The sequence below is a fragment of the Panthera pardus genome, unplaced genomic scaffold (genome assembly GCF_024362965.1).
Source record: "Panthera pardus isolate Hobbes unplaced genomic scaffold, ASM2436296v1 HiC_scaffold_27, whole genome shotgun sequence".
Lineage (NCBI taxonomy): Eukaryota > Metazoa > Chordata > Mammalia > Carnivora > Felidae > Panthera > Panthera pardus.
The window spans coordinates 104,541,971-104,565,191 of NW_026526843.1; the positions used below are offsets into that span (position 1 = coordinate 104,541,971).

At 44.0% G+C, this 23,221-nt stretch overlaps 1 protein-coding gene across 9 annotated transcripts in view; it reads left to right on the forward strand.

Moving 5' to 3' along the window:
• The window catches only part of PCYT1B (phosphate cytidylyltransferase 1B, choline), a 138,097-nt gene that overhangs the window by 23,849 nt on the left and 91,027 nt on the right, over window positions 1–23,221 (forward strand). Inside the window, exon 1 of one of the 9 annotated variants that reach the window (XM_019419731.2) lies at window positions 14,268–14,356. The exons of 3 other annotated variants lie outside the window; for them this stretch is intronic. In XM_019419731.2, the coding sequence (XP_019275276.2) occupies window positions 14,303–14,356 (54 nt within the window). In that variant the 5' untranslated portion in view covers window positions 14,268–14,302. Of the gene's footprint in view, window positions 1–14,267; window positions 14,357–20,198; window positions 20,562–23,221 lie in introns of those variants that run through there. 5 more of the 9 variants (XM_019419725.2, XM_053891744.1, XM_053891745.1 and 2 more) reach the window with 5 other exon arrangements.

Consider the following 23,221-nt stretch of genomic DNA (forward strand, 5'->3'; position numbering starts at 1 on the left):
TGGCTCCTGATGTACTGTAGATGCTCATTAAGTGTTTGTTGAATGAGTGAAAGGAATTTAAATCCCTGTTTATTCTCTATCCTCTTTGCCCAGGGAGAATCCTGTGTTTGTTCATGTAAGGTCAACTCTAGGTTGTCCCGGAGAATGAATGAATTTCAACCCAGTCTATAAGGCATGCATCATTGTTGGGTAGACCCACTTCAACTTGACTCCAGCGTCTAAATTGAATGACTTGATCATTAACACCAGCCACAAAGATGGAGTAATCACTATTTACAGGACTTTCCACCCCAAACCCTGCCAGACTCCTAGGTTTGCTGGAGGTTTGTGATATCTCAAGGCAAGGTGGGATCTGCTCAGAGACACCAGAGGTGGCTGACTCCCTCTCTACAGTTTTTCCTTGGCTTCCCCTGCGATGTGCACAGCAGGCTCAGCCTCCAGGAGACATGGGTCAGGCTTGTACACAAATCTGTCCCATAAATTCCTTGCCATGTGGCTACTACACCTTCCCTGAAGAGGGCAATTGAAGGAAGCTTGTAAGTATGACACAAGGAATTCAGCACACAAATGGAGAATTAATAAAAGAGTTTTGTAGGGTTTTCTCCATTCTACAAGGTAGGAGAGTAGCACAGTAGAAGTCTTCTTACCATATACAATGGGGACCGATAGGTTTGTTAATTGAAAAATAAAATGTCTCTGATAAAGACTTGTTTAAAAAAATGATAAATATATCATTAAATGTTTTTGAATTTAAAATAATATATTATTACTTTGCCAATCCTTTAATTGGACCACCGATTAGAACTCTGTGTTGTCTTTTCTTTATTGAGCATCACATAGGCAATATCTATGATTTCCATTTTGGGTTTATTCTAAATGAAGTGAAAACGTAAGATATTTTTAAAAAATGGAGTATAAAATGCATTGTTTTGGGGGATCTTGTTCCCTATCTTTACAGTTGTCTTGCCCTCACCTAATTCAATAGTAGTTTTTAAAAGCCACGTGACTGCTTCTTGTCTTTTGAAAACAATTTAGTCTTAAAAATACTCTTTTTGCATCATTTTTATCAGTTTCCATAACATTTAATTAAATTGTATCATTTCCATCACAGTGGGCATAAACAGGATGGGGGAAAGTTCAGTTAACTCTTATAAAATGTAAAACTCAACTTTTCAGAGCTAATCTACCCAGGCATTCTCAAGAGTAGCTTACTATCAGACAGAAGCATTCAGAGTGCTCTTAGGGTCCGTAGGGAAAATGGGGGGCACTGGTTAATTCTGCAGGTTGGTTAACCTGGAGGTTGATTTAAGGGAATCACTACTGTTCCTCTCTGGCCATAAAATGTTAAAAATAATAGTAATCACAGCAGGAAGGAAATCTTGTGTTTGTCTTCCATGCTTCAGGTGTACTGCATTATTTAATGAGCACCTCCTTTGTGACTGGCACTCAGGAGATTCAAAGAGACATTCTTTTCAAGATATAAGCCATTAAATTGTTAAAAAACTCACTAAAAACCAATTCGTTGTTTTTTAGTATATTCACAGGGTTACGCAACCTGCAACACATTTTACTTTTAGAGGACTTTCATCACCACCTCCAAAAACTGCACTCAGTAGCAGTCAGTCCCTCCCCAGTCCCCCCAATAGCCCCGGTACTAGAAAACCACTCATCGATTTCTCTTACGTGGAGTTGCCTTTTCTGGACATTTTACAGAGGTGGAATCATACAACATGTCGTCTTTTGTGTCTGGCTTCTTTCAGTGAGTTTATCTTTTCAAGGTCCATTCATGTTGTAGCATGGATCTGTACTTCATCCTTTTTCATGGCCAAATAATATTCCATTGCATGGATAAACCACTATTTGTTTCTCCATTCACCAGGCGGTGGACATTTGGGTTGCTTGCACTTCTTGGTTATTGTGAATAGTGCTATGACGTTTGTGTACAAGATTTTCGTGAACACATGTTTTCAATACTCTTGGGTAAATACCTAGGCGTGGAATTGGTAGGTCAAATGGTAACTCTATTTTTAACTTTTTGAGGAACTGCCAATTACATTCCACCAGCAGTGTATGAGGTTCCGATTTCTCCACATCCTCACCAACTCTTGTTATTTTCCATTTTCAAAATTTTAGCCATCCTAGTGGGTGTGAGGTGGTGTCTCATTGTGGTTTTGGTTTGCATGTCCCTAATGGCTAATGAGGTTGTGCATTGTTCACATATCTATTGGCCATTTGTGTGTCTTCTTTGGAGAAACGTCTTTTCAAATCCTTTGCCCATTTTGAATTGTGTTATTTCTTGCAAAGATCCATCTTTGCCTTAAAGCAAGGTTTCTCAACTTTGGCATTATTGACAATTTGGGTTGGTTAATTCTTCGTTATGGGGGGTTTTCTTGTGCGTTGTAGCATGTTTACAGCATCCTTAGTCTTTACCCACCAGATGTCAGTAGCACCCCCCAAGTTGTAACAATCAAAACTTTGTCCAGGGGCACCTGGCTGGCTCACTCGGTGGAGCATGCAACTCTTGATCTCAGGGTTGTAATTTCGAGCCCCACGTTAGGTGTAGAGATTACTTAAGAATAAAATCTTAGTGACACCTGGATGGTTCAGTCATTTAAGCATCTGACTCTCAATTTCGGCTCAGGTCGTGATCTCACAGTCGTGCGATGGAGCCCTGCCTTGGCTCTGGACATGGAGCCTGCTTAGGATTCTCTCCCTTTTCCTCTGCACCACCCCCCCCCCCAACAAATAAATAAATAAATAAAATCTTAAAAACAACAACAACAACAACAACTGTGTCCAGACACTACAAAATCACCCTTGGGGAGCGGGATACAAATTATCCCTAAGTAAAGGACCGCTGCTCTAAAAGGTCCTCCTGTGAAGCTACAAAACACTCACGTAGAAACGTACTGAGCTTTAGGGGAGTGCTGGAGGCAGAAGCCCGTGGGAGGGTTGAGGATGATGTAAGAAAGTGGATGGATCCCGGAGGTATGAACTGATCTTCCCAAGCCTGGTTGATGGGTTAATTAACAATAGGAGAGACAGATGTCAAGGCTACAAGTGAGAATTAGGTAACATCATGAGATAAATGATTCAATATAATCACACCAAAGGAGTCGTAAGTTTGTATACAAAAGTATCAAAAGTGTGGTACATCTAGATTATGGGGTTTATGAGGTGAATTTACTCTGAGCTGGTCTCTGGAAAGAGTGTCATCCCCTGATGCTCCTAGGCGTGAAGTATAAGTACCTGTTAAGTGGCCTTTCCCTGTTAGCCCTTGGCTTCATTTCTCCTGTTAGTCTCGTCTGGGGCGGGGACGGGGGGGATGTGCGCACATCTGTCTCAGACCCAGTGCTGGGTTTCAAGGAACAGTAAGTAGCCGCTGAGCTAGCTTTTTCAGTAGGGCAAATGCAAAAGTCTATCTAATAGAACGCACAGAGCTGAAAAGCAAGGAAAGGAACAGGAGCAGCTTGACAAGGCCTCAGAAAGGCTCATTTGCAGACATATTTACTCTAATCCCCTGATCTACTCAGTTGGCATCTCTTAGTTCTAATTTCTGAAAGAGGGAATCTGAAGATCTGAGGAACCACCGAACAGCCCAAGGCTTGGTTTCTTCATCAGGTGTCCCAACCCAATTCCCTGGGCTGGGGGCTGGGGGCTGTATTCATAGAAGGGGTGGAGTGAGTTGAGGGCCAGATAGAGTAAAAGGAACTACCTCATAGATGCTTAAGCATTTCTACTACCTGTACAGATTCCCCACCCCACTGTTTATCTTCTCAAACGTGACACACACGACACGTCTCACAGGAATGGCCTTGCTGTTGTTTGCCAGTAGAATACGGTTACCACCATTTACCTATGGCCCTGTGGTCTTGAGGTCAAGTATCTTTATTTTTTTTATTTTATTTAAAAAAAATTTTTTTTAACATTTATTCATTTTTGAAAGGCAGAGAGACAGAGCACAAACGGGGGAGGGGCAGAGAGAGAGGGAGACACAGAAACAGAAGCAGGCTCCAGGCTCTGAGCTATCAGCACAGGGCCTGATGCGGGGCTCGAACTCACGGACCGCGAGATCATGACCTGAGCCGAAGTCGGCCACTTAATCGACTGAGCCACCCAGGCGCCCCTCTTTATTTTTTTTTTAAAGTCATCGCTGTACCCAGTATGGGGCTTGAACTCACAACCCTGAGATCAAGGGTCACGCGCTCTACCACCTGAGCCAGCCAGGCACCCCAGGCATCTTGACTTTAAAAGGTGGATGTGGGATGGGGGGCAAATTATCCATAATGTTTTCTATTGAATAACGACATTGTAGGCGGGTGTCATTGAAACTAAGGTGAACTATTTTAACACGAAAAATATATCTGTTGGGGAGCGCTTTCTGCATCCCCTTCATCCCAATCCTCCCCCTTTGGCGTCACAGTTGGGAATAAAGACTACTAAGCCGTTGAGAGACCGTACCTCCTTCCCACTGGTTAATAAAGTGATGCCCTGCCTTCACAGCCTATTAATTAAGAAGGTAATCAGTGCATGCTTCAAGTTTGCTATTTGAAACTCAAAGGCAATAAAATCAGAACACTACTCAGATTTTTTTCTCTTCAAGAAATGAATAACAAATTAGGGCCACAGAGCTAGAGTAATCACATTTTGAATGATTTCTCCTGAGCATGTCTTTAATAACCTGTATGTGTGGATAAGAAGAACAAAGAAAGGTAAAGTTAATTATCTAGGAAAAGCTTCATCAAGGAGTTTTGGTCACGTTAGCCCAGGGTTTCTCAACCTTGGTATTGATGATATTGGGGGCCAGACAATTCCTCGTTGTGGGGAGCAATCCTGTGCATATAGTGGGTTATTCAGCAACATCGCTGATCTCCAGCCAGTATCCCTGGTGTCTACAGTATAGCCTAGTAGCACCGCCCCACCCAAGTCTTGACAACCAAAAGTGTTTCCAGACATGGTGACATGTCCTCTGTGGGGCAAAATCCTCCTGGATTGAGAACTAATGAATTAATCATATACATTCTTCTTACTCCCCATTCCTCTGGGGTCCCTCTAGGGTTTGTTGTTGTTGGTTTTTTTTTTTTTTTTAATTTTTAACTTTACAGAAAGAGAGAGAGGGGGTGGAGGAGAAGGGCAGAGGAAGAGAGAAGATCCCAAGCAGGCTGCACACTCAGCGCAGAGCCCGACTCAGGGGTCAGTCTCACAACCCCAAGATCACGACCTGAACGGAAATCAAAAGTCAGATGCACAACCAAGTGAGCGACTCAGCCTCCGAGTTGGTTATTTTAAACCCTTAGAACCAAACGTTTTATACCAGCGCCATCTACACTTTTCCAGGGAATGGTTTGAAAAGAAATTGACTGGATCAAAATTCCTCGTCAAAGTATCAAGAAGAGCTCTTTCCATTTCTGAATTGAAGAGTAGCAAACAAAAAGAACAAAGGAAGGAGGTCTAAGAAAGGTATATATGTAAAACACTCAGCTAAACACTTATATTTAATCCCTATGAAACCCTCAGGGGCATAATTAGTCTTATCTTATTGGTGAGGAAACTGAGGTTTAGAGAAGTTACATAATTTGCTCAAGAACACAGTTTGTAATTTGGTAGTGGAACTACAAGCCTGATGGCAAATTTGTTCCCATCTGCAGATTGCCTCAGTACATGCACTTAAAGTGTTAGACATCTCATAAAGCAAGGTGACCAATTTTTATCTTTTTAAAAAGAAATACAGCTTTTGGGGTGCCTGGCTGCCTCAGTCAGTAGAGCATGTGACTCTAGATCTCAGGGCTATGAGTTCCAACCCCACACTGGGCACAAAGTCTACTTTAAAAAAAAAGTTAAAAAATTGTAAATACAGCTTTTATTATGAATAGTTTTTAACGTATGCAGAATTAGACAAAACAGTATCTCCCCATTTGTGCTGTTCATGTACTTGTCGTGCAGCTTCAATAACAGTCAGCCCAGTACTAATATTGTTTCATGCAGAGCTTCTCAACCTTGGCATTGACATTTTGGGCAGATCGTTGTACACACACCAGACAAGGCGAAACTAAAGCTGAGTTCTGACTGACTTGACTGGTAAAAGTACATTGAGTCGCTTTGGGATTCAGACAGTTTATTACTTACTTAGTGAAAGATATGTACCATTGGTGCCAGCTTCCTGTAGTCCTTGTCCCCTACACCAAGGACAGCAGGGCAAAAAAAGAGGCCAGATGACCTCTAGACTCCTGCTGCTGAGGAACCCATTGTAGATGGCAACTAACCGGTTTTCTATTCCGCAGGGCTGATGCGGAGGGGGACAGGGCCGGAAGCCCCATATCTCAGCAGAGCTCAAGAGGCAGTTAGGAACTGCTTCCTGGGGGTCTCTCAGCGGGAGATAGGGACAAGTAGGAGGTGGCCTCCTAGCAGCTCCTAACAGGCCTCCCACCTCTCACGGTCTGCCTCTGCCGACTGACGGACACTCAGATGAGCCGCAGTTCAAGTCTTTGCCAGCGCTAGCCATGTGGACACATTCAATGTTGTCAGGCAGGGTGTCAGCGCAGACCCATTCCCCCACGTTGGAGGGCTGTTTCTGTGCATTGTAGGATGTTTAGCACTAAATGCCTGGAGCATCACCCCCTCCCCCCCACACACACGTGGTAAAGAAAAATATCTCCAGACATCACTAAATGTACGCTGGGGGGACAAAGTTGCAGCCAGTTGAGAAGCTGTCATCTAGAGCCCTATCCACTCCCCACACCCACACAATATAATTCATCTGCAAATACTTCAGTGCATATTTCTAAAATAAAGTTAAAAAAAACATAAACATGGGGCACCTGTGTGGCTCAGTCGGTTGGGCGTCCAGCTTTGGCTCAGGTCATGATCTCATGGTCTGTGGGTTTGAGCCCCGCATCGGGCTCTGTGCTGATGGCTCAGAGACTGGACCCTGCTTCGGATTCTGCGTCTCCTTCTCTCTGTCCCCTCTCTCCACTCGGACTCTGTCTCTCTGTCTCAAAAAAGTAAATAAACGTTAAAAAAAATTAAAAACCCATAAACATGATATCAGTATCATACCTGAAACATTTACTAATAATCCTACTACAGCATCCAGAAACTGTCCAAATTTCTCATTGTCTCATGCATGTTGTAATTTTTTTTACAGTGTTTTGAATTGCGATCCTAGTAATACGGGGTTTTCATTGCAATTGATGGCTGTCTTTTAGATCTTGTTTAATCCTTAGGTTTCTTGCAATTTTTTGGTTGCAGCAACTAAGTTTGTCCTATAGAGCTTCCTACAATCTGGATTTTGCTGATTGCATCCCTGTGGTGTTAATGTACTCCTTTATCCCTTCTTTATTTCCCATAAATTGGTCTTGGATCAAGAGGTGTGATCAAAACCAGGTTCTATTTACTTGGGAAACTACTTGATAGGTGGTGCGTGCGTCTCTCTCTGGAGTGTATGACATTGGCGGTTGTCTGTCTTTGTCATGCTGGCAGTTGTTGATGCCCCATGCCTAGATCCACTCATTCATGAGGGGTTTGAAAACAGGGAGAGTCTAATGCGTTACCTTCTTCATTACCTCCATACTTTCATTACTCATTCTAAGACGATCTGCTTCTCCTTACTACTTGGTCACTCAGAAGTTCGTTTGTATAGAAAAGGTAAGATAAATGCCTGATTCTTTCCCTCTGGCTTCCAGTTTTCAAAATAATGCCTGTGACCCCTTGCAGCTGCCGATGCAGACAACTGACGTCTTTGGTTTGTTTGGGACTCTGTTCTATAGTAATTATGAACTGGTGGATTTAAACACAGTTGACGGATTTCAATACATTGCAGTTCTCATCCTAATCGATGCTTCAACTTTTCATCTTAGGCAGACAAGAGTGTTTCCAAGTTGACTCCTGAGTCCTTTGGACAATTTCTGTCGTTTTTGAAAACGGGATAGTAAAACGCATACATTCACATCTGTATTTTTATCTTCAGTTTTGCTTTACAACAGTGTTGCTCAAAGTAAAATCAAGTTGAGGGAATCTCTGGGCCTACTGATTAGAATCTCTGGGAGTGTGGCCTGGGAAAGCAGTTTAACAAACTCTCTGGGTGATTCTTATGCACATTAAAGTATGAGAACCTCTGCTCTAAAGAACTGACCTTAGAGCCTTGGGGTCACCTTTGTCACTTAAGATCTCTCGCCCTTCAGGAATTTCTTGGATGTCAACAGAGGGCACAATCAATCATCCTTGAGGGTTATTTCCTACATTTTTTTTTTTTTTAATTTATTTTTGGGACAGAGAGAGACAGAGCATGAACGGGGGAGGGTCAGAGAGAGAGGGAGACACAGAATCGGAAACAGGCTCCAGGCTCCGAGCCATCAGCCCAGAGCCTGACGCGGGGCTCGAACTCACGGACCGCGAGATCGTGACCTGGCTGAAGTCGGACGCTTAACCGACTGCGCCACCCAGGCGCCCCTCCTACATTTTTGAAATAACCTAAAGCCAATTGAGAGTTTGATAGGTGAATAGTAACTCTGGAAATCTGGTTGATACCACTTTGGATAAAAAAAATACTGATTTGATTATACAAAAACTCTTTGTCTTTTTAAGATTTTAAATAATCTCTGTACCCAACATGGGGCTCGAACTCACAACCCTGAGATCAACAGTTGCATGCTCTACAGCCCCCAAAACTGATTTTCAGAAGTGGCGTTATAAAATTTCCGTGATGCAAATTCCAGAAGATTTATTCCAAAAACGTTCTGAGCAAGGGTAGTATTTTACATGCCAAGGACTGCCATGGTTTAATGCTGACGGTTTTGTTTCTTTTGAATTCCTACACTTGAATGGTGTGGTGAGGTTCTCCAGGCTACTTTGAGGAAATAAAGGACTATCTTTCTTTCCAAGTGTGCTTATCTCATGCTTGCTTACTTACTTACTGAAGAGTATTTCTTCTGGTAGCCAGAGTGGGCTTCAGTGGAAGCACATTGACTCTGTCTACACTTACTGTCAAGCGCCATTAGGGAGTCATTCCAGAGAGCCCCTCCCCTGGCACTGAAGTAGAGGAGGTGTTTCAAACGATCGCTTTTGGACACAGTGAAGGTTTTTACGTGGCCGCCTTCATGGGATACACACATTAATAGGGTTTATTGTTTTCGATGTAAACAAAGCAGACATTCTTGGCAAAAAGTGAGTCCAATAGTTGAGCATCAAAACCTATGTCTTAATAAAGTCTCTCATCATCTCTGCTTCACTTCATCTCTGTGGCTCTAAACCTTTTTTGTTGTTGTTCTGCATCTTTAAAGTCTTTTTTTTTTAATGTTCATTTATTTTTGAGAGAGACAGAGCACAAGCAGGGGATGGGGAGAGAGAGAAAGAGAGGGAGACACAGAATCTGAGGCAGGCTTCAGGCTCCATCTGAGCTGTGAGCTGTCAGCACAGAGCCCGATGTGGGGCTCGAACCCGCAAACCACAAGGTCATGACCTGAGGCCCAAGTCAGACACTTAACCGACAGAGCCACCCAGGCACCCCCATTCTGTATTTTTAAAAGTCCTGATGCTGCAACCCACGCCTGTGAGGCCAGAATCTCCCGGGTGTGGGGACCAGGTTTCTGTAGTTTTGAAAGCTCCCCAGCTGATTGTCATGTGCAACTGGGGCTGAGAACTTTGCGAAGTAAATCAGAGAGGATGAGAAACTTGATTAACACACGAAATGAGGCTCCTAAAGTGTCAGGCTCTCTTTTTTCAAGAATAAGACAGTGGAGACGGGACCGGGGGGGGGGGGGGGGGGGGGGGGGGGGGGGAGGGGCGCCTGGGTGGCTCAGTCGATTAAGCATTCGACTTTGCCTCAGGTCACGATCTCATGGATTTTTTAGTTCGAGTCCCGCACAGGGCTCTCTGCCATTGGTGCAGAGCCCACTTTGGATCCTCTGTCTCTCTCTCTCTCTCAAAAATAAATATTTAAAAAAAGAATAAGATAGTGCGTATACTTGTAGGCTGTTGGAAAGATTATTTCTCACTGCCATCACCTGATACTATTCAGACATTTACATTTCACCCACGGAGAAGATAACCTGGCGGGCGCACTTCTGTTTGTATTATGGAGGAAGAACCCGCCGGATGCTACTTTGGGGAAGATTTATTAGAGCATGTGGAGACATCATCGTGAATGAGTGTTTCCTGATGGCATCCTCCACTGGCACCTGCTGAATGAGTCAAATATGAGATTCATAGGGGCTTAAAAGGTTTTATCTGGTTAGGTTGTATCGTTCAATGTCAAACTAAGTGAAAAGCTTTCAACATGAAGGCTATCCAAGGAGAGCAAATTGAGCAGAGTGCGGGAAATGTTGAGCTACAGCCACGGCCCACAATGAACACAGCCTTTGAAGTCCGACAGACCTGAGTTTGAAACTCAGCTCTGCCACTGACCAGCTCTGTGACCTTGGGAAAATTACTTAACCTCTCTATGCACTGACTCTTACTTGCAAACCTGGCATAGTGCCTGTGCCTGACACAGAGCAGGGGTTTACAAATTACCATGTTTTAAAATTATAGGCAATGTATTGTTCAAATATCTGCACATGAAATAGCCCGTCTGATTCATGCTCAGGAATGTGTGGTAGGCAGAATAATAGCCCCCCCAAAGATGTCTACATTCTATTTCCCGGAACCTGGGAACCTGTAACTATGTCACTTGACATGGCAAAAGGGATTTCGCAGATGTGATTAAGATCTTGAGATGGCAGAGATTATCCTGGATTATCCGAACGCCTAATGGAATCGCAACGGTATTTTCAAGTGAAAGGGGCAGGCAAGAGAGTTAGAGAAGGTTGGCTACTGAAGCAGAGGCTGGACTGATGCAGTGCTGGCTTGGGAGATGGAAGGCACAGGGCTGTGAGCCAAGGAATGCGGGCAGCTCTAGAAGATGGAAGAGGCAAGGAAACAGATTTTTCCCCTAGAGCCTCCAGAAGAAATGCAGTCTTGCTGATACATGGATTTTAGCCTGCTGAGTTCCGTCAAGACTTCTGACCTCCAGAACTAAGATAAGACATTTGTGTTGTTTCAAGCTACGACGTTTGTAGTACATTGTTACAAACAGCAACAGGAAACCACTACAGAAGATAAAACCAAATCTCTCTTTTTTTTTAAGATCTTATTTTTAAGTAATCTCTCCATCCAACGTAGGGCTCTAACTCACAACTCCAAGATCGAGTCCTACGCTCCACCGACTGAGCCAGGCAGGTGCCCCCAAACCAAATCTCTCTTTGAGCATTCAAAGATGCTGGGTGCAGATTCTGCAAGATGAAGAGTTCACTCTTGGGTCCGTGCCATTCAAAATCAGTATAAAGTGCAAGGATTGTAATAACGGTCTACCTGTGAATGGAGTGCCCATCATCGTGGCACCAGGTGGCCTTGATCACGCACTTGCCAGTCAGGCACGTTTGGATCACGTTCACAAGGCCCCAGGCACAATCCTCAGGACACAGCAGTATTTGCTGCTGTACTGGGAAACCGCGTCTGGTGGCAATGCAAGAAGGAAGCAAACTGGTTTCAGCATATCAAGAGGCAAGAAAGACAACCCTTTAGGAGTATCAGAGGAAGTATAAATTTGGTCAAGACAATTTGATAATAGTATTGAAAAACATACACAAAAAGCCTTGACAATGCAAGTAGCCTGACTCAGCAATTCTCCTTGTTGGAAAATTTATGGGAAAACTGCATGAGTATGCACGTCCTTCACCTGCATACAAAAAAAAAAAAAAATCCTTCCATGGTTGCCATAATTACTTCTAGAATAACACTTGGGGAGACTGACGGGCGTATGGTAGTAAGTCCACTTACGCTCAGTAGGTAATTAAGACTGGCAGGTGTTTGTACTGACCACAGCTTGGTCTAGACTTGACCGTGTGTTAGATTAACCTTGGTGGTCCCTGAGCCACCTTTTCTACATTTGATCTTTTTCATGATAATCACCAAAATGGTGATTGTGACTAACACTTCCAATGTGAAGTCAGTGCCTGCCCTTGAACATTTATCATAAACTATCATCCAATTTTGTGGCTCAAATTAAAACTTTTCTATGTGTAATTGAGCCATTAAGTGGTGAAAATTACCTGTATTTTTACTTATCCACTGACATACAGATAATATATTTGACATGCAAAAGTTGTGAATCCAAATTGTGCTCAAATCCAAGAGAGGAGTCTTTATTCATTTTTTTCCTATTGTCTGTTTCAGCCATATGTCTGGACCCAAACCCCATCACGGAGAGACCAAAATTTACACAATATTCTTGAGTATGATGGCGGCTGCATTTGGAGTTTTGATTAAACTGCACTACATGTGTGATTATTACTTGTAAACAGATGATTAGATATTAATTAGACAATAAGTGATTGTAAAGCACTTAGAAAGTAAAAGTGTTTATAAATACCACCAAGTAATAGCAACAATAATTCTTTACTGACTACACAGCTGCTAATGTCAATAAGAATGATTTATTCCAGCCAGGGCAACTTTAATTTATTAAAAAAAGCCCTACTATCCTATCTGTTTTGCTATAGCAAAACAAAATGTACTTTATTTATAACTGATTTGATCACCAGCATTTAGATAAACACATCTCATATAGATAAAAACAACTTACCTCTTTTAGGACCTTCTCAAACACAGCCACAGCCACTATGGCATGGCGTCTTTGAATGCTAAGAAATGGAGCTCCTGACTGGTCATTTCTGACTTATGTCTCATGTTTATTTCTTTTAAATGTAAGATGTAAGATGACATCTCGTTGGTGGCATTTTCATTCATGTAGGAGGTTAGTCATGTTGGGTCTGTGCAATTGTTCCCCAGCACATTAAAGCAGTGCTTAAACTTGGGGTGCCTGGGTGTCTCAGTTGGTTGAGTGTCTGACTCTTGATTTCCACTCAGGTCATGATCCCAGGGTCATGGGATTGAGCCCAGCGTTGGGGTTAGCGTGGAACCTGCTTAGGATTCTCTCTCCCCATCAGCTGCTGGGTGGCTCAGTTGGTTAAGTGTCTGACTTTGGCTCAGGTCATGATCTCACGTTTCATGGGTTTGAGCCCCACATCTGGCTCTATACTGACATCTCGGAACTTTGAACCTGCTTTGATTCTGTGTCTCCCTCTCTCTCTGCCCCTCCCCCACTCACGCACATGCGCGCTCTCTCTCTCTCTCTCAAAAAAAAAAATAAACATTATAAAATTTTAAAACAGGATTCTCTCTCCCCATCTGCCCCTCTCCCCCACTCACACACTCTCTCTCTAAAATAAAAAATTTAAAAATTTAAAATTAAAAAAAAAACAGTGCTTAGACTCAATAAATTTTGGTCAAACGAATGAGTGAAAGTTAATTCTTTTCTGATTATGACAGAAGCCCCAAAAGGAAGAAAGTCCCTGTTAAGGATAAAATAAAGCACCTTCATTCTATCTTCTTGATTTTGTTTTTCAAAAAGTAAGTTTTGAAGCTCTGACTACTTTTTATGTCTGACCATTATTTTTTTCCCCCTAATGGCTTTTATCAGCCTGGCTCTTGACCCACTGGTGAATCTGGCAATGCCTCTGTGTTTATTTTTCTGTCATAATTAAATGCAAGCACCCTCAATGAGTCCAGGTCCATGGTTTTAGAGATAGGAAATGAAGTAAATGAATATAAGTGAAGAGTGCTTCATGTTACATGAATTCAATAGGAAAGCGGTGAAGGGGCTATTTTGGATGATGAAATATGCATGAGTCAGCTCAGCAGCATTGTTAACAAAGCAAATATAACTATATCAAAAAGGGAGACAGTGTAGTGTAGTGGAAAACAGAGTTGAACTTTGATTCAAGAGACCTGGATTCAGGTGATAGTTCGTCCCCCTTACTGTGTGACCCTACTCAAGTCACTTAACCTCTCTGATTCTGTTTGCTCATTTGAAAATTTTCAGTATGAAAACTTGTCTATCTCAGAGTGCTATTATGATATAATTTAATGTGGAAAAGCACCAAGTGAGGGGTGAAATGCTTTACAATGGAAAACATTTTTATTACCACAATTTTCCCGAAGTAGGTGAAAAGGATTTATATGTGGGTTTCATTACTTAGTATGGTTGAATTTTTTTCTCGACTAGGTCAGGTTTCAGGCCCAAACCATAAGCCACATGTGGAAAACTGAGTAAGGGGCTCCAAATAGAGCCATGAATGTAACAAAATTCCGTAGAAGGTCATAATGGTTTCCGGGAAACACTAAATTCTGTCCACTTTATGTTGCTCTTTCAATCTCCTTTCTTTAATAAGCTCCTTGCTTGGTAGATCTGAGGCAATGAGAAAAAATGAATGAGAAAGAAAAAGGGAAGGTGGAAGAAACAGTGAAGTCACGATTGATGGTAAGGAGGAGGGATTTCAGAGGAAGGAGGTTTCTTTTTTTTAAATTTTTTTGTTAATGTTTATTTTTTAAGGAGAGAGAGACACAGAGTGTGAGTGGGGGAGGGTCAGAGAGAGAGGGAGACACAAAATCCGAAGCAGGCTCCAGGCTCTGAGCCGTCAGCACAGAGCCTGATGCGGGGCTTGAACCCACGAACCGTGAGATCACAACCTGGGCCGAAGTTGGATGTTTGACTGAGCCACCCAGGTGCCCCTGGAAGGGGGTTTTACATACGGCATTCTTGATAAATAGTAGGAGCAGTATAATATATGGAGGGACATACAGACTATAGCTAAATAATTTAAAATTACCACTACGGTTGAGCTAACATTTTTATACAATGGACATAAAATTTTCTAAAAGGATGACTAGGGGCGCCTGGGTGGCGCAGTCGGTTAAGCGTCCGACTTCAGCCAGGTCACGATCTCACGGTCCGTGAGTTCGAGCCCCGCGTCAGGCTCTGAGCCCCGCGTCAGGCGCAGGGCTGATGGCTCGGAGCCTGGAGCCTGTTTCCGATTCTGTGTCTCCCTCTCTCTCTCTGCCCCTCCCCCGTTCATGCTCTGTCTCTCTCTGTCCCAAAAATAAATAAAAAAAAAAAAAAAAAAAAAAAGGATGACTAAAGATTGGAAAATAAAAAAGGTAAAGAAAAAGCGTTTTGAAAGAAGAAGACTCTTAAGTGTAAGGCCTACTTCAAAAACACAGGCGAACAGGCATTTCCATGTGGTGTTATGGCTCATTTTTATCCATATGAGTATATAAAAGACATTTTGCCATAAGAAACAGATATTAACTTTACGATGGGGCGCTGAAATAGTCTTATTTGGAGATGTCCCGGGAGCAGATCCTGAGACAAAGATTCAAGTTCCAGCAGTTTGTTTGGGAAGTGAGCCCAGGAAACAGCGGCAGCAGTGTGGGCAATCAAGACGAGGGAATAAAGCCGGGCGATGGCGGGGAGCACTGTCAAGCCAGCCACACCATGGCAAGTGGACCTGAATCCCACTGGGGACCTCTGTCCACGGGGAGCACGCGATTTGGAGTCATCCCACTTGAGGGCCGAACCCACGGGGGTGTTTAGACTTTCGCTCCTGTCAGTCACTGCTTGAGAGCTCTTAGGGATTTGGGCTGTTAATTTCCCAGCCCCTCAGCTCTGCCTCCCCGGGGCTGTTGTTGGGGGGGTCTCCCATGGCCAGAGCAAGCCCTCACACAGAGATGCAGTTGAGAGCAGGTGGCAGCGGGCCGGCCGTTGTCCACCACAGTGAGGCCTGGGGGGATCGGGCTCACACGGGCTCCTGCTCTAAAGAGATAATTTTAGTTCTTCCCTGCAGATCTTTGGGAATGGACTTTCAACAATATGATGTTGTTCAAGGGCATACCGCTTGTAGGAAGAATAATGTCATTTTGTAGGTCTCTTCTAAGCTGAAGTCTCTACAGGTTGGTCTCCTCGTCTGCAGAGGGGGGCCCCTGTTGCTATCTGCTCAGCTGTTGTGGGACTTACAAGTAGCCCAGGATAAGTACCCAGCACAGTGCTAGGGATGTAAGAGGTACTCAATAAATGGGAGAGATAACGACGGCTGTGCATGTGAGCGGCAGCGCCGATGTGTCGAGCTCTCACCGAAGCCGTGCCCTGCTCGCGCAGGGTACAGGACTCAGGACCCCTGGCCCCAAATGCTCCCTGGAGATTTTCTGGACAGCCTGCCTCCAACACGATGCCTCTACTTATCCTAACTGGAGAGAGGACTCTCCCAGCTTGTCCCTCGCTTTTAGCTTTCTTGTTTCCTTTCACTGAGTCCCTGCCTCTTTGTGTATGTTCATGTGCCAACGTCTGTCTGCCTCACCCCGACCCCGTACCCAGCCCTTCATACCGTTGGGGAGGAGGGGTGATGTTCATTTTTTTCCTGACTAAAAGGGTAATAGATGTTCATCTTTTACATACTTGTTATAGATACGAAGATACAAAAAAGAAAGCAAATATCGCCCCCGATCCCACAGCTTAAAGATGTCACTATTCACATCTTGGTGTACTTCCCTGTGGGACTTTTCTCTAGGCATGTACATATCTTTTGGTATCTTATTTTGTGGTCTGCTTTTTTTGGTGATGTAATGTTAACATGTCGCCATAGCATTAGAATGGCTTCAAAAACATGACCGCTAACGCACGTCTAACACTATATGAACGTATTTTGTTTTAACCATTACTCCTGTTGCTGTAAGTTCTATTTTTTTTTGCCTGTTATAAGTAATTCTGCATTAAGCGTCTTTGATTTTTTTTAATGTTTATTTATTTTTGAGACAGAGACAGACAGAGCATGAACGGGGGAGGGGCAGAGAGAGAGGGAGACACAGAATTGGAAGCAGGCTCCAGGCTCTGAGCCATCAGCCCAGAGCCCGACGCGGGGCTCGAACTCACGGACCGTGAGATCGTGACCTGAGCTGAAGTCGGACGCTTAACCGACTGAGCCACCCAGGCGCCCCTGCATTAAGCGTCTTTGTACATATTTGTGTGCTTCTCTGATTATTTCTTTGGCGATAGGTTCCCAGGAGGAATTCCTAGGTCAAAGGGCATGCATGTTCTAAAGGCTGTTAGCATGTACTGACAAATGTCCTCCATGGAGTTTTTAACAATGTTAACACAGGCATAGACTTGTGTAACCATTACTATATCAGGATAGGGAACAATTCTATCACCCCCATAACTTACCTTCTGCTATCCCTTTACAGTCATCCCCTTCCCCTCTGCTAACCCCTAGAGGGTTATGGAACATTTAATTCCATACTGTGGAATTAACTGGTCATTCTCAGCTAATCACCTTAACAGCATGTGGAAGCCCCCACGTTAAAATTACTCCCACAAGGACCCTGCTGGACACCAGGACTCTGCTAAATAGGCAGGTGAGCAGATGAGCCTTCCATTCTAGAAAGGGAATTCGAGGACCAATTAGGAACCAAGCTGGCAAGTGGCCCAGAACCTAGTGGGGGTTAAGGGGGGTTAAGTGCTTTCCAATGGGACCGTGTGGCTCTAGACAGTGGTTCTCAAACTTTACTAAGTGGCAGAACCTGCAGATTTCACCGAAACACAGATTCCTAGTCGCCACCGCCACCGTCTGATTCAGTAATCTGTGGCAGGGAAGGAAGAATTTCTGACAAGTTCCCAGGGCTGCTGTTGTGGCTCCTTTGGGGACCACATTTGGGAGCTGCCACTGTAAGGTAAGGAAAATATTGAGATGAGATGAACAATATCACTCCCATATCACCCAGCACAGTGGGAAAGGACCTCTTAAGTGTATTGTAGGGTTTGGCTCTTCCAGGCTTGTTAGAGATAAACTTGCAGCTTGAGGTGTTTTGTGTTTCCAGGAGGGCAGACAGGGCAGGAAGGAAAGGCCAGGAAGTGGGTGGGATGACTCCTTTTCAGACGACCCCGGCGTCACTGGAATTCCTGCATTACTGGAGCTCTCTTAAGCATAGGTAATAATGGAGATGTCGGATGATGCCATTCTCATTTAAAGTGCCAGGATGTGTAACTGAAAATCTATGCTGCAGAATCCATTTTCTTTTTTTTAAGGCTAGCTCTCTTGATTTGAGGGGCAATGAAAATAATGCCCCTATATTAATATGCCACATTCTAATTTACAAAGTGCTTTCACATAATATTTATTTGGTCTCCCAAATTCTGTGAGGGAAGCAGGACAGTGTTTTTATCCCACCCTTTTTAAAATTTAAATTTTAGTTAACATGCAGTGCAATATTGGTTTCAGGAGTAGAATTCAGTGATTCATCACTTACATACAACACTCAGTGCTCATCACGAGTGCCCGCCCGAATGCCCATCACCCATCTAGCCCATCCCCCACCTACCTCCCTCTGTCAACCCAGTTTTTTCTCTGTCATTAAGAGTCTCTTATGGTTTGCTTCCCTCTCTTCTCTCCCCCCCAACTCCCATATGTTCATCTGTTTTGTTTCTTAAATTCCACATACAAGTTAAGTCATACGGTATTTGTCTTTCTCTGACTTATTTCGCTTAACATAATACATTCTAGCTCCATCTATGTCATTGCAAATGACAAGATTTCATTCTTTTTAATGGGTGAATAATATTCCATTTTGTGTTTGTATGTGTGTGTGTGTATACACTTCTTTATCCATTCATCAGTCGATGGACATTTGGGCTCTTGCCATAGTTTGGCTATTGATAATGCTGCCATACACATCGGGGTGCATGTACCCCTTCGAACCTGTATTTTTGTATCTTTTGGATAAATACCTAGTAGTGCCATTGCTGGATCATAGGGTAGTTCTATTTTTAGTTTTTTGAGGAAGCTCCACACTGTTCTCCAGAGTGACTGTACCAGTTTGCATTCCCATCAACAGTGCAAGAGGGTTCCCCTTTCTCCCATCCTTTGGACTATTGGTTCTCGAAGTATGGTCCTTAGACCTGCAGCATTAATATCACCTGGGAACTTGTTAGAACTGCAATTGCTGGCCTGACACCAGACGTACGGAATCAGGTCTTGAAGGGCCAATAATTTGCATTTTTAGGAGTTCCCAGATGATGCTGATGTTGGTACTGCTGGTCCTGGACCACACTTGGACGAAAAACACTGCTATAGATTAAAATGAAAGATCTAGAAGCCCAGGGACTTGTCTTATGAGGAGTCCTACCTAGGTGCTTTTTCTACTACTACACCTGCTACATCCCAGCTCCCACCCCCATCCCCCGCAAATCTTTCCAATCCTTGCAACTCTGCTTATGAGTTTGAGGCCCTCGGCAATTACTCTCAATTGCAATTTAAATGGGACTAATAGGATCGACTTTGGGTTCTAACGAAGATTAAACAAAATCTGGGTAAAGCACTGTGCCTGTGCTTTAGAAATGGTAGCAACTGCCATGATTTTTATTAATGTTACTATAAGTGTGATATTTCACCAGAAAGAATACCTTTGTAAGTTCTTTGAGTGTGTGTCTTTGGAACGCCCCTCTTACAATGGGGGATATTCATGGATGATTTAGACATTAAGGCACATCATCACTAACACCCCAACTGGAATGTTTGTGTGACTGGCATGAGCATTTGGCTGAGAGCAGGGTGCTTAGGAAATGGGACCCAGGACTGGTAAAATAGGAACAGAGGAATAAGAGACCAGTGTATGGAACAAGACTTCATTGAGGAAACTCAGAATAGCTGGGGAGAGGAGAGAAGTGGTTGAGGGAGGAAGCAACTGGGAGGTGGGTTGTCAGACAATCTACCTCCTTCAAAATTCCTCTCAGGGCAGCCCCAGGGGCAGGATCTGGAGCTACACCAGGCCTGGGGGTGGGGGTGGGGGTGGGGGGTGCTGCCAATGCTCTTGTTGCCGTCAAGGGGATGAACACTCAGGTGCCCACAATAAATGTCCTGAGGGGCTCTCTGAGGCCAGCTGGCAATCGTGGGCACAGGGAGTTTGGGCCCAAATGTTGCTTTGTCTTCAGGGTGACTCCTATTTAGCAAAATTCTGACTATAGCACATCAAACACTCATGCCAGGGACATGGTCCTTTTTTTAATGGAGGTCTGCTACGTCCTTCCTCGAGGAGTCCCGGACCCCTCAGGAAGCGGTTTTATCCTATCTGGCTAGTGCAGCGCGGGTGCCTCGCCCCGCACGGGCAGAGACCTTTGCAACTGAATCAAGCGGAAGAAACAAAAGCAGCAAGTTCGGACCCCGTGGGCACGGCCGGCCAGCCAATGGGGCCCCGCCGCTCCCCGGCGGAGTGGTACTATGATGACAGTAGCCAACCAGCGCGCTCCATGCAAATGAGGTACTGTATCCCGCACCCGCCGCACCAGTGCCGTCTGGTTGTTATAGTGATAAACTGAGGCCTTGCCTTTTGGCTTCTCGGGGAAGGAAACGGGAGGGGGTGTGTGTGTGGGGGTAACCTCTTCACTTCCCCCAGGGAAGACAGAAAGAAGGGGCGAAGAAGGGGGATGGGTGAAGAAGAGAAAAATACGTGACAAAGAAAACATTCTCTGCCTGGGAGGAGACTCACAGAGGGTGTAGAGCTGGAGGGAGCATTCACTGGCCATGCCAGTACTTACCACTGATGCTGAGTCAGAAACAGGTATCCCAAAATCCCTTTCCAATGAGCCTCCCTCAGAAACCATGGAGGAAATAGAGCACACATGCCCACAGCCTCGACTGGTAAGTAAAGACAAAGGATGCAAATGTTATGCTTGGCTATGGCACAAAAGAGTTCCTTCTGCGCCCGCAGCCAGCGAGGAAAACGATGCTTGGAGGATTTTCATGTAAATGAGAATGGAGCTACCGCCTAATCCTTCTCAGCTGTTTATACTTAGCTTCTATACCGGGCGCTGCTCTCAGCTTACAAAGCATTATTGTATTGGCTTGGTAGGAAACGGGCTGTTTGGGCTATGCTGTTTTTCTGCCTTGGGAGGAGGGGATGGCCTTTTTCCTTTTAGGTGTCTTCTCGTCTGAAGATAAAAATCCCACAGTACGTTTTAAAATGGTATTCGCTTCGCAAAGCTTGGGACGAGTCCGGGGTTAAGTTATAAATTCCAGCTGAGGAATGATTCGGTCCCCAACTCATTTTGGTGCCTAATGCCAATTTTGGAAAAATGAAAACGATATGGAAGCAAAACTTCCCCATTCGTTTGAACATTTCAAAATAAATAAGTAAAAGGGTCCCTCCGTGATGCATTTAGAAGCAAGGTGCATTTTAAATGAATCCTAAGCATTTCCAGAGTGTGCTGGGAGGGTTTGTCTTCAGATAGTAGAAACCTGGGGAAGCTGCATTTACTACTTAGAAACGGGTTGCATGCCTTTAATAATGAAAGTGTGGAAACGGGGGCGCTCGGAGCTTCCTTCCATCTCAGTGACTGGTATCCCAAATTTCATGAGTTCTTTCTGCCCTTGTGCATGATTATTTTAGCAGGTGTGGAAGATGGTTGTCAACCACCTGAGCTTAGTATATCCTCAAGGAATCAAAAACACCAAATGGGTGGTGGGTTTTCACTGTCCTGAGGTCCTGTGAAAGTTGGAAAGACCTCTCTTCCAACTCTCAAGTTCAAGTGACAGACTAGTTAGAACAATCCTTTTTGTAGTCGTTTCCCCCAAGTTAAAAGGTGCAATATTTTGATTGGCCAAGGAGTTTGACCCTGGGAAGAGGTTTTTAAGAAAGTATTTTGTGATGTAGCATTTTCTGTGAACTCCGTAAATGAAGGCTCACAGATTCCCAGGCCAGCCCATCATGGAACTGCTTTTTCTTCATAAGGGTTACAAGGGTTCAAAGGCAGGCTTAGAACAACTTCCAAAAACATGAAAACACAAGAAATTAGAGTGCTGTGGGCTTTTGTTCACTGTGTTTCTGTTTTATAAAATATATTTTTCTTAGGGCAGTTTAATATTAATGTGTCCCGCATTTGAGCCACTTACTGAGTGGCATACGTGATGTAGGGCCTATGGTCTCGTGGGATATAAACCATTCCAATAAGTTTCTTACCGCAGGATTCCTCTGAACCACTAAAGAACTCCTGATTTAGCGTTGAAAAAACAACACAAATGACCACTTAAAGCCTGTAACGAAGATGGTGCAGGGGAGAGAGAGGCAGCATCAAATTCCAGTTTGTATCATTTGACTCTCCTGCTCACTTCTTTTCCTTCCCTTTTTGCCTTTGAACTCTTCTGCCCCTTGGTTGATTCTGAGCGGGTGGGCAGAGGAAGTCAAGGGAAGGAAGAAAGTTGAAGTACTTTGCACTGTCACTTGTGACGTCTCATCCCGGAGGTGGCTCTAAAGAATCCTGCAAAGCTGGCGAGGTTGCACCTGCACCTCTGTGCTGTTTTAGAAATAAGGAAATGGATGCTCAGAGAGGGTGAGTGACTTTCCCAGAGTCACACTTCTTCGAAGGAGTTGAGCTGGGATTTGAAGATCCCAAGTGGAAGATCTTTCCTGTACAACACCCCCTGGAGTGAGGTACATTCCCTTCACATCTTTTTGCCAGTTCTAGCCTAAAGTAAGTGCGGGTGTGTATACAGAAGCTGAACTGGTAAAGTAATGGCTTCGGTCTACCTTTGATTAAAAAACACACACACACACACAAAACTTTACAGGGGGCGCCTGGGTGGCTCAGTCGGTTGAGCGTCTGACTCTCGGGTTCAGCTCAGATCATGATCTCACTTGTCGTGGGTTCCGGCCCCACGTTGGGCTCTAGGCTGACAGTGCAGAGCCTGCTTGGGTCTCTCTCTCCCTCTCTCTCTGTCCCTCCCCCACTTGTGCTGTCTCTGTATCTCTCAAAATAAGTGAATGACCTTAAAAAGAATTAAAAAAGCTTTCCAAGTTGTCTATCGTTGTCATGGGCTACTGAAAATTTGGTCGGTTTAAATCAGGGCTGCAGCCAATTTATAATCCACTACTCAGGTTTTAGAAACCCCTTTTCTCAGCAAACTTTGATCACTGTAGGGGTCTATTCTAAGTTTGGATTTACACTTGAGGGCTGGACTTTCCCTGGCTAGTGATTTTACTTGAATAGCTAGGCTCATGTTAACCACTTAATAACAAAGATTGTTGAAGAGAGAGTGGCGAGGGAAAATGTCAAATAGCATTTCTTTTTATGGTTTTTAGTAGTTTCTGTCGATCCTTAGCTTTGCTAATATCCTCACGTTTCAAATTGTGTACATTCTTTGTTATGCCCAGCACCCACCCATAATGATCAAAATTGCACACGGGTCACTGGCGCCACAACCGTCAGCAAGGTATGACTGCTGAATTCCAAAGTTACTTACAGTTCATGAAAAACTTAAGAGATTCCCCTCCAGAGGACAGGATCCTTCTCCCACTTATTATC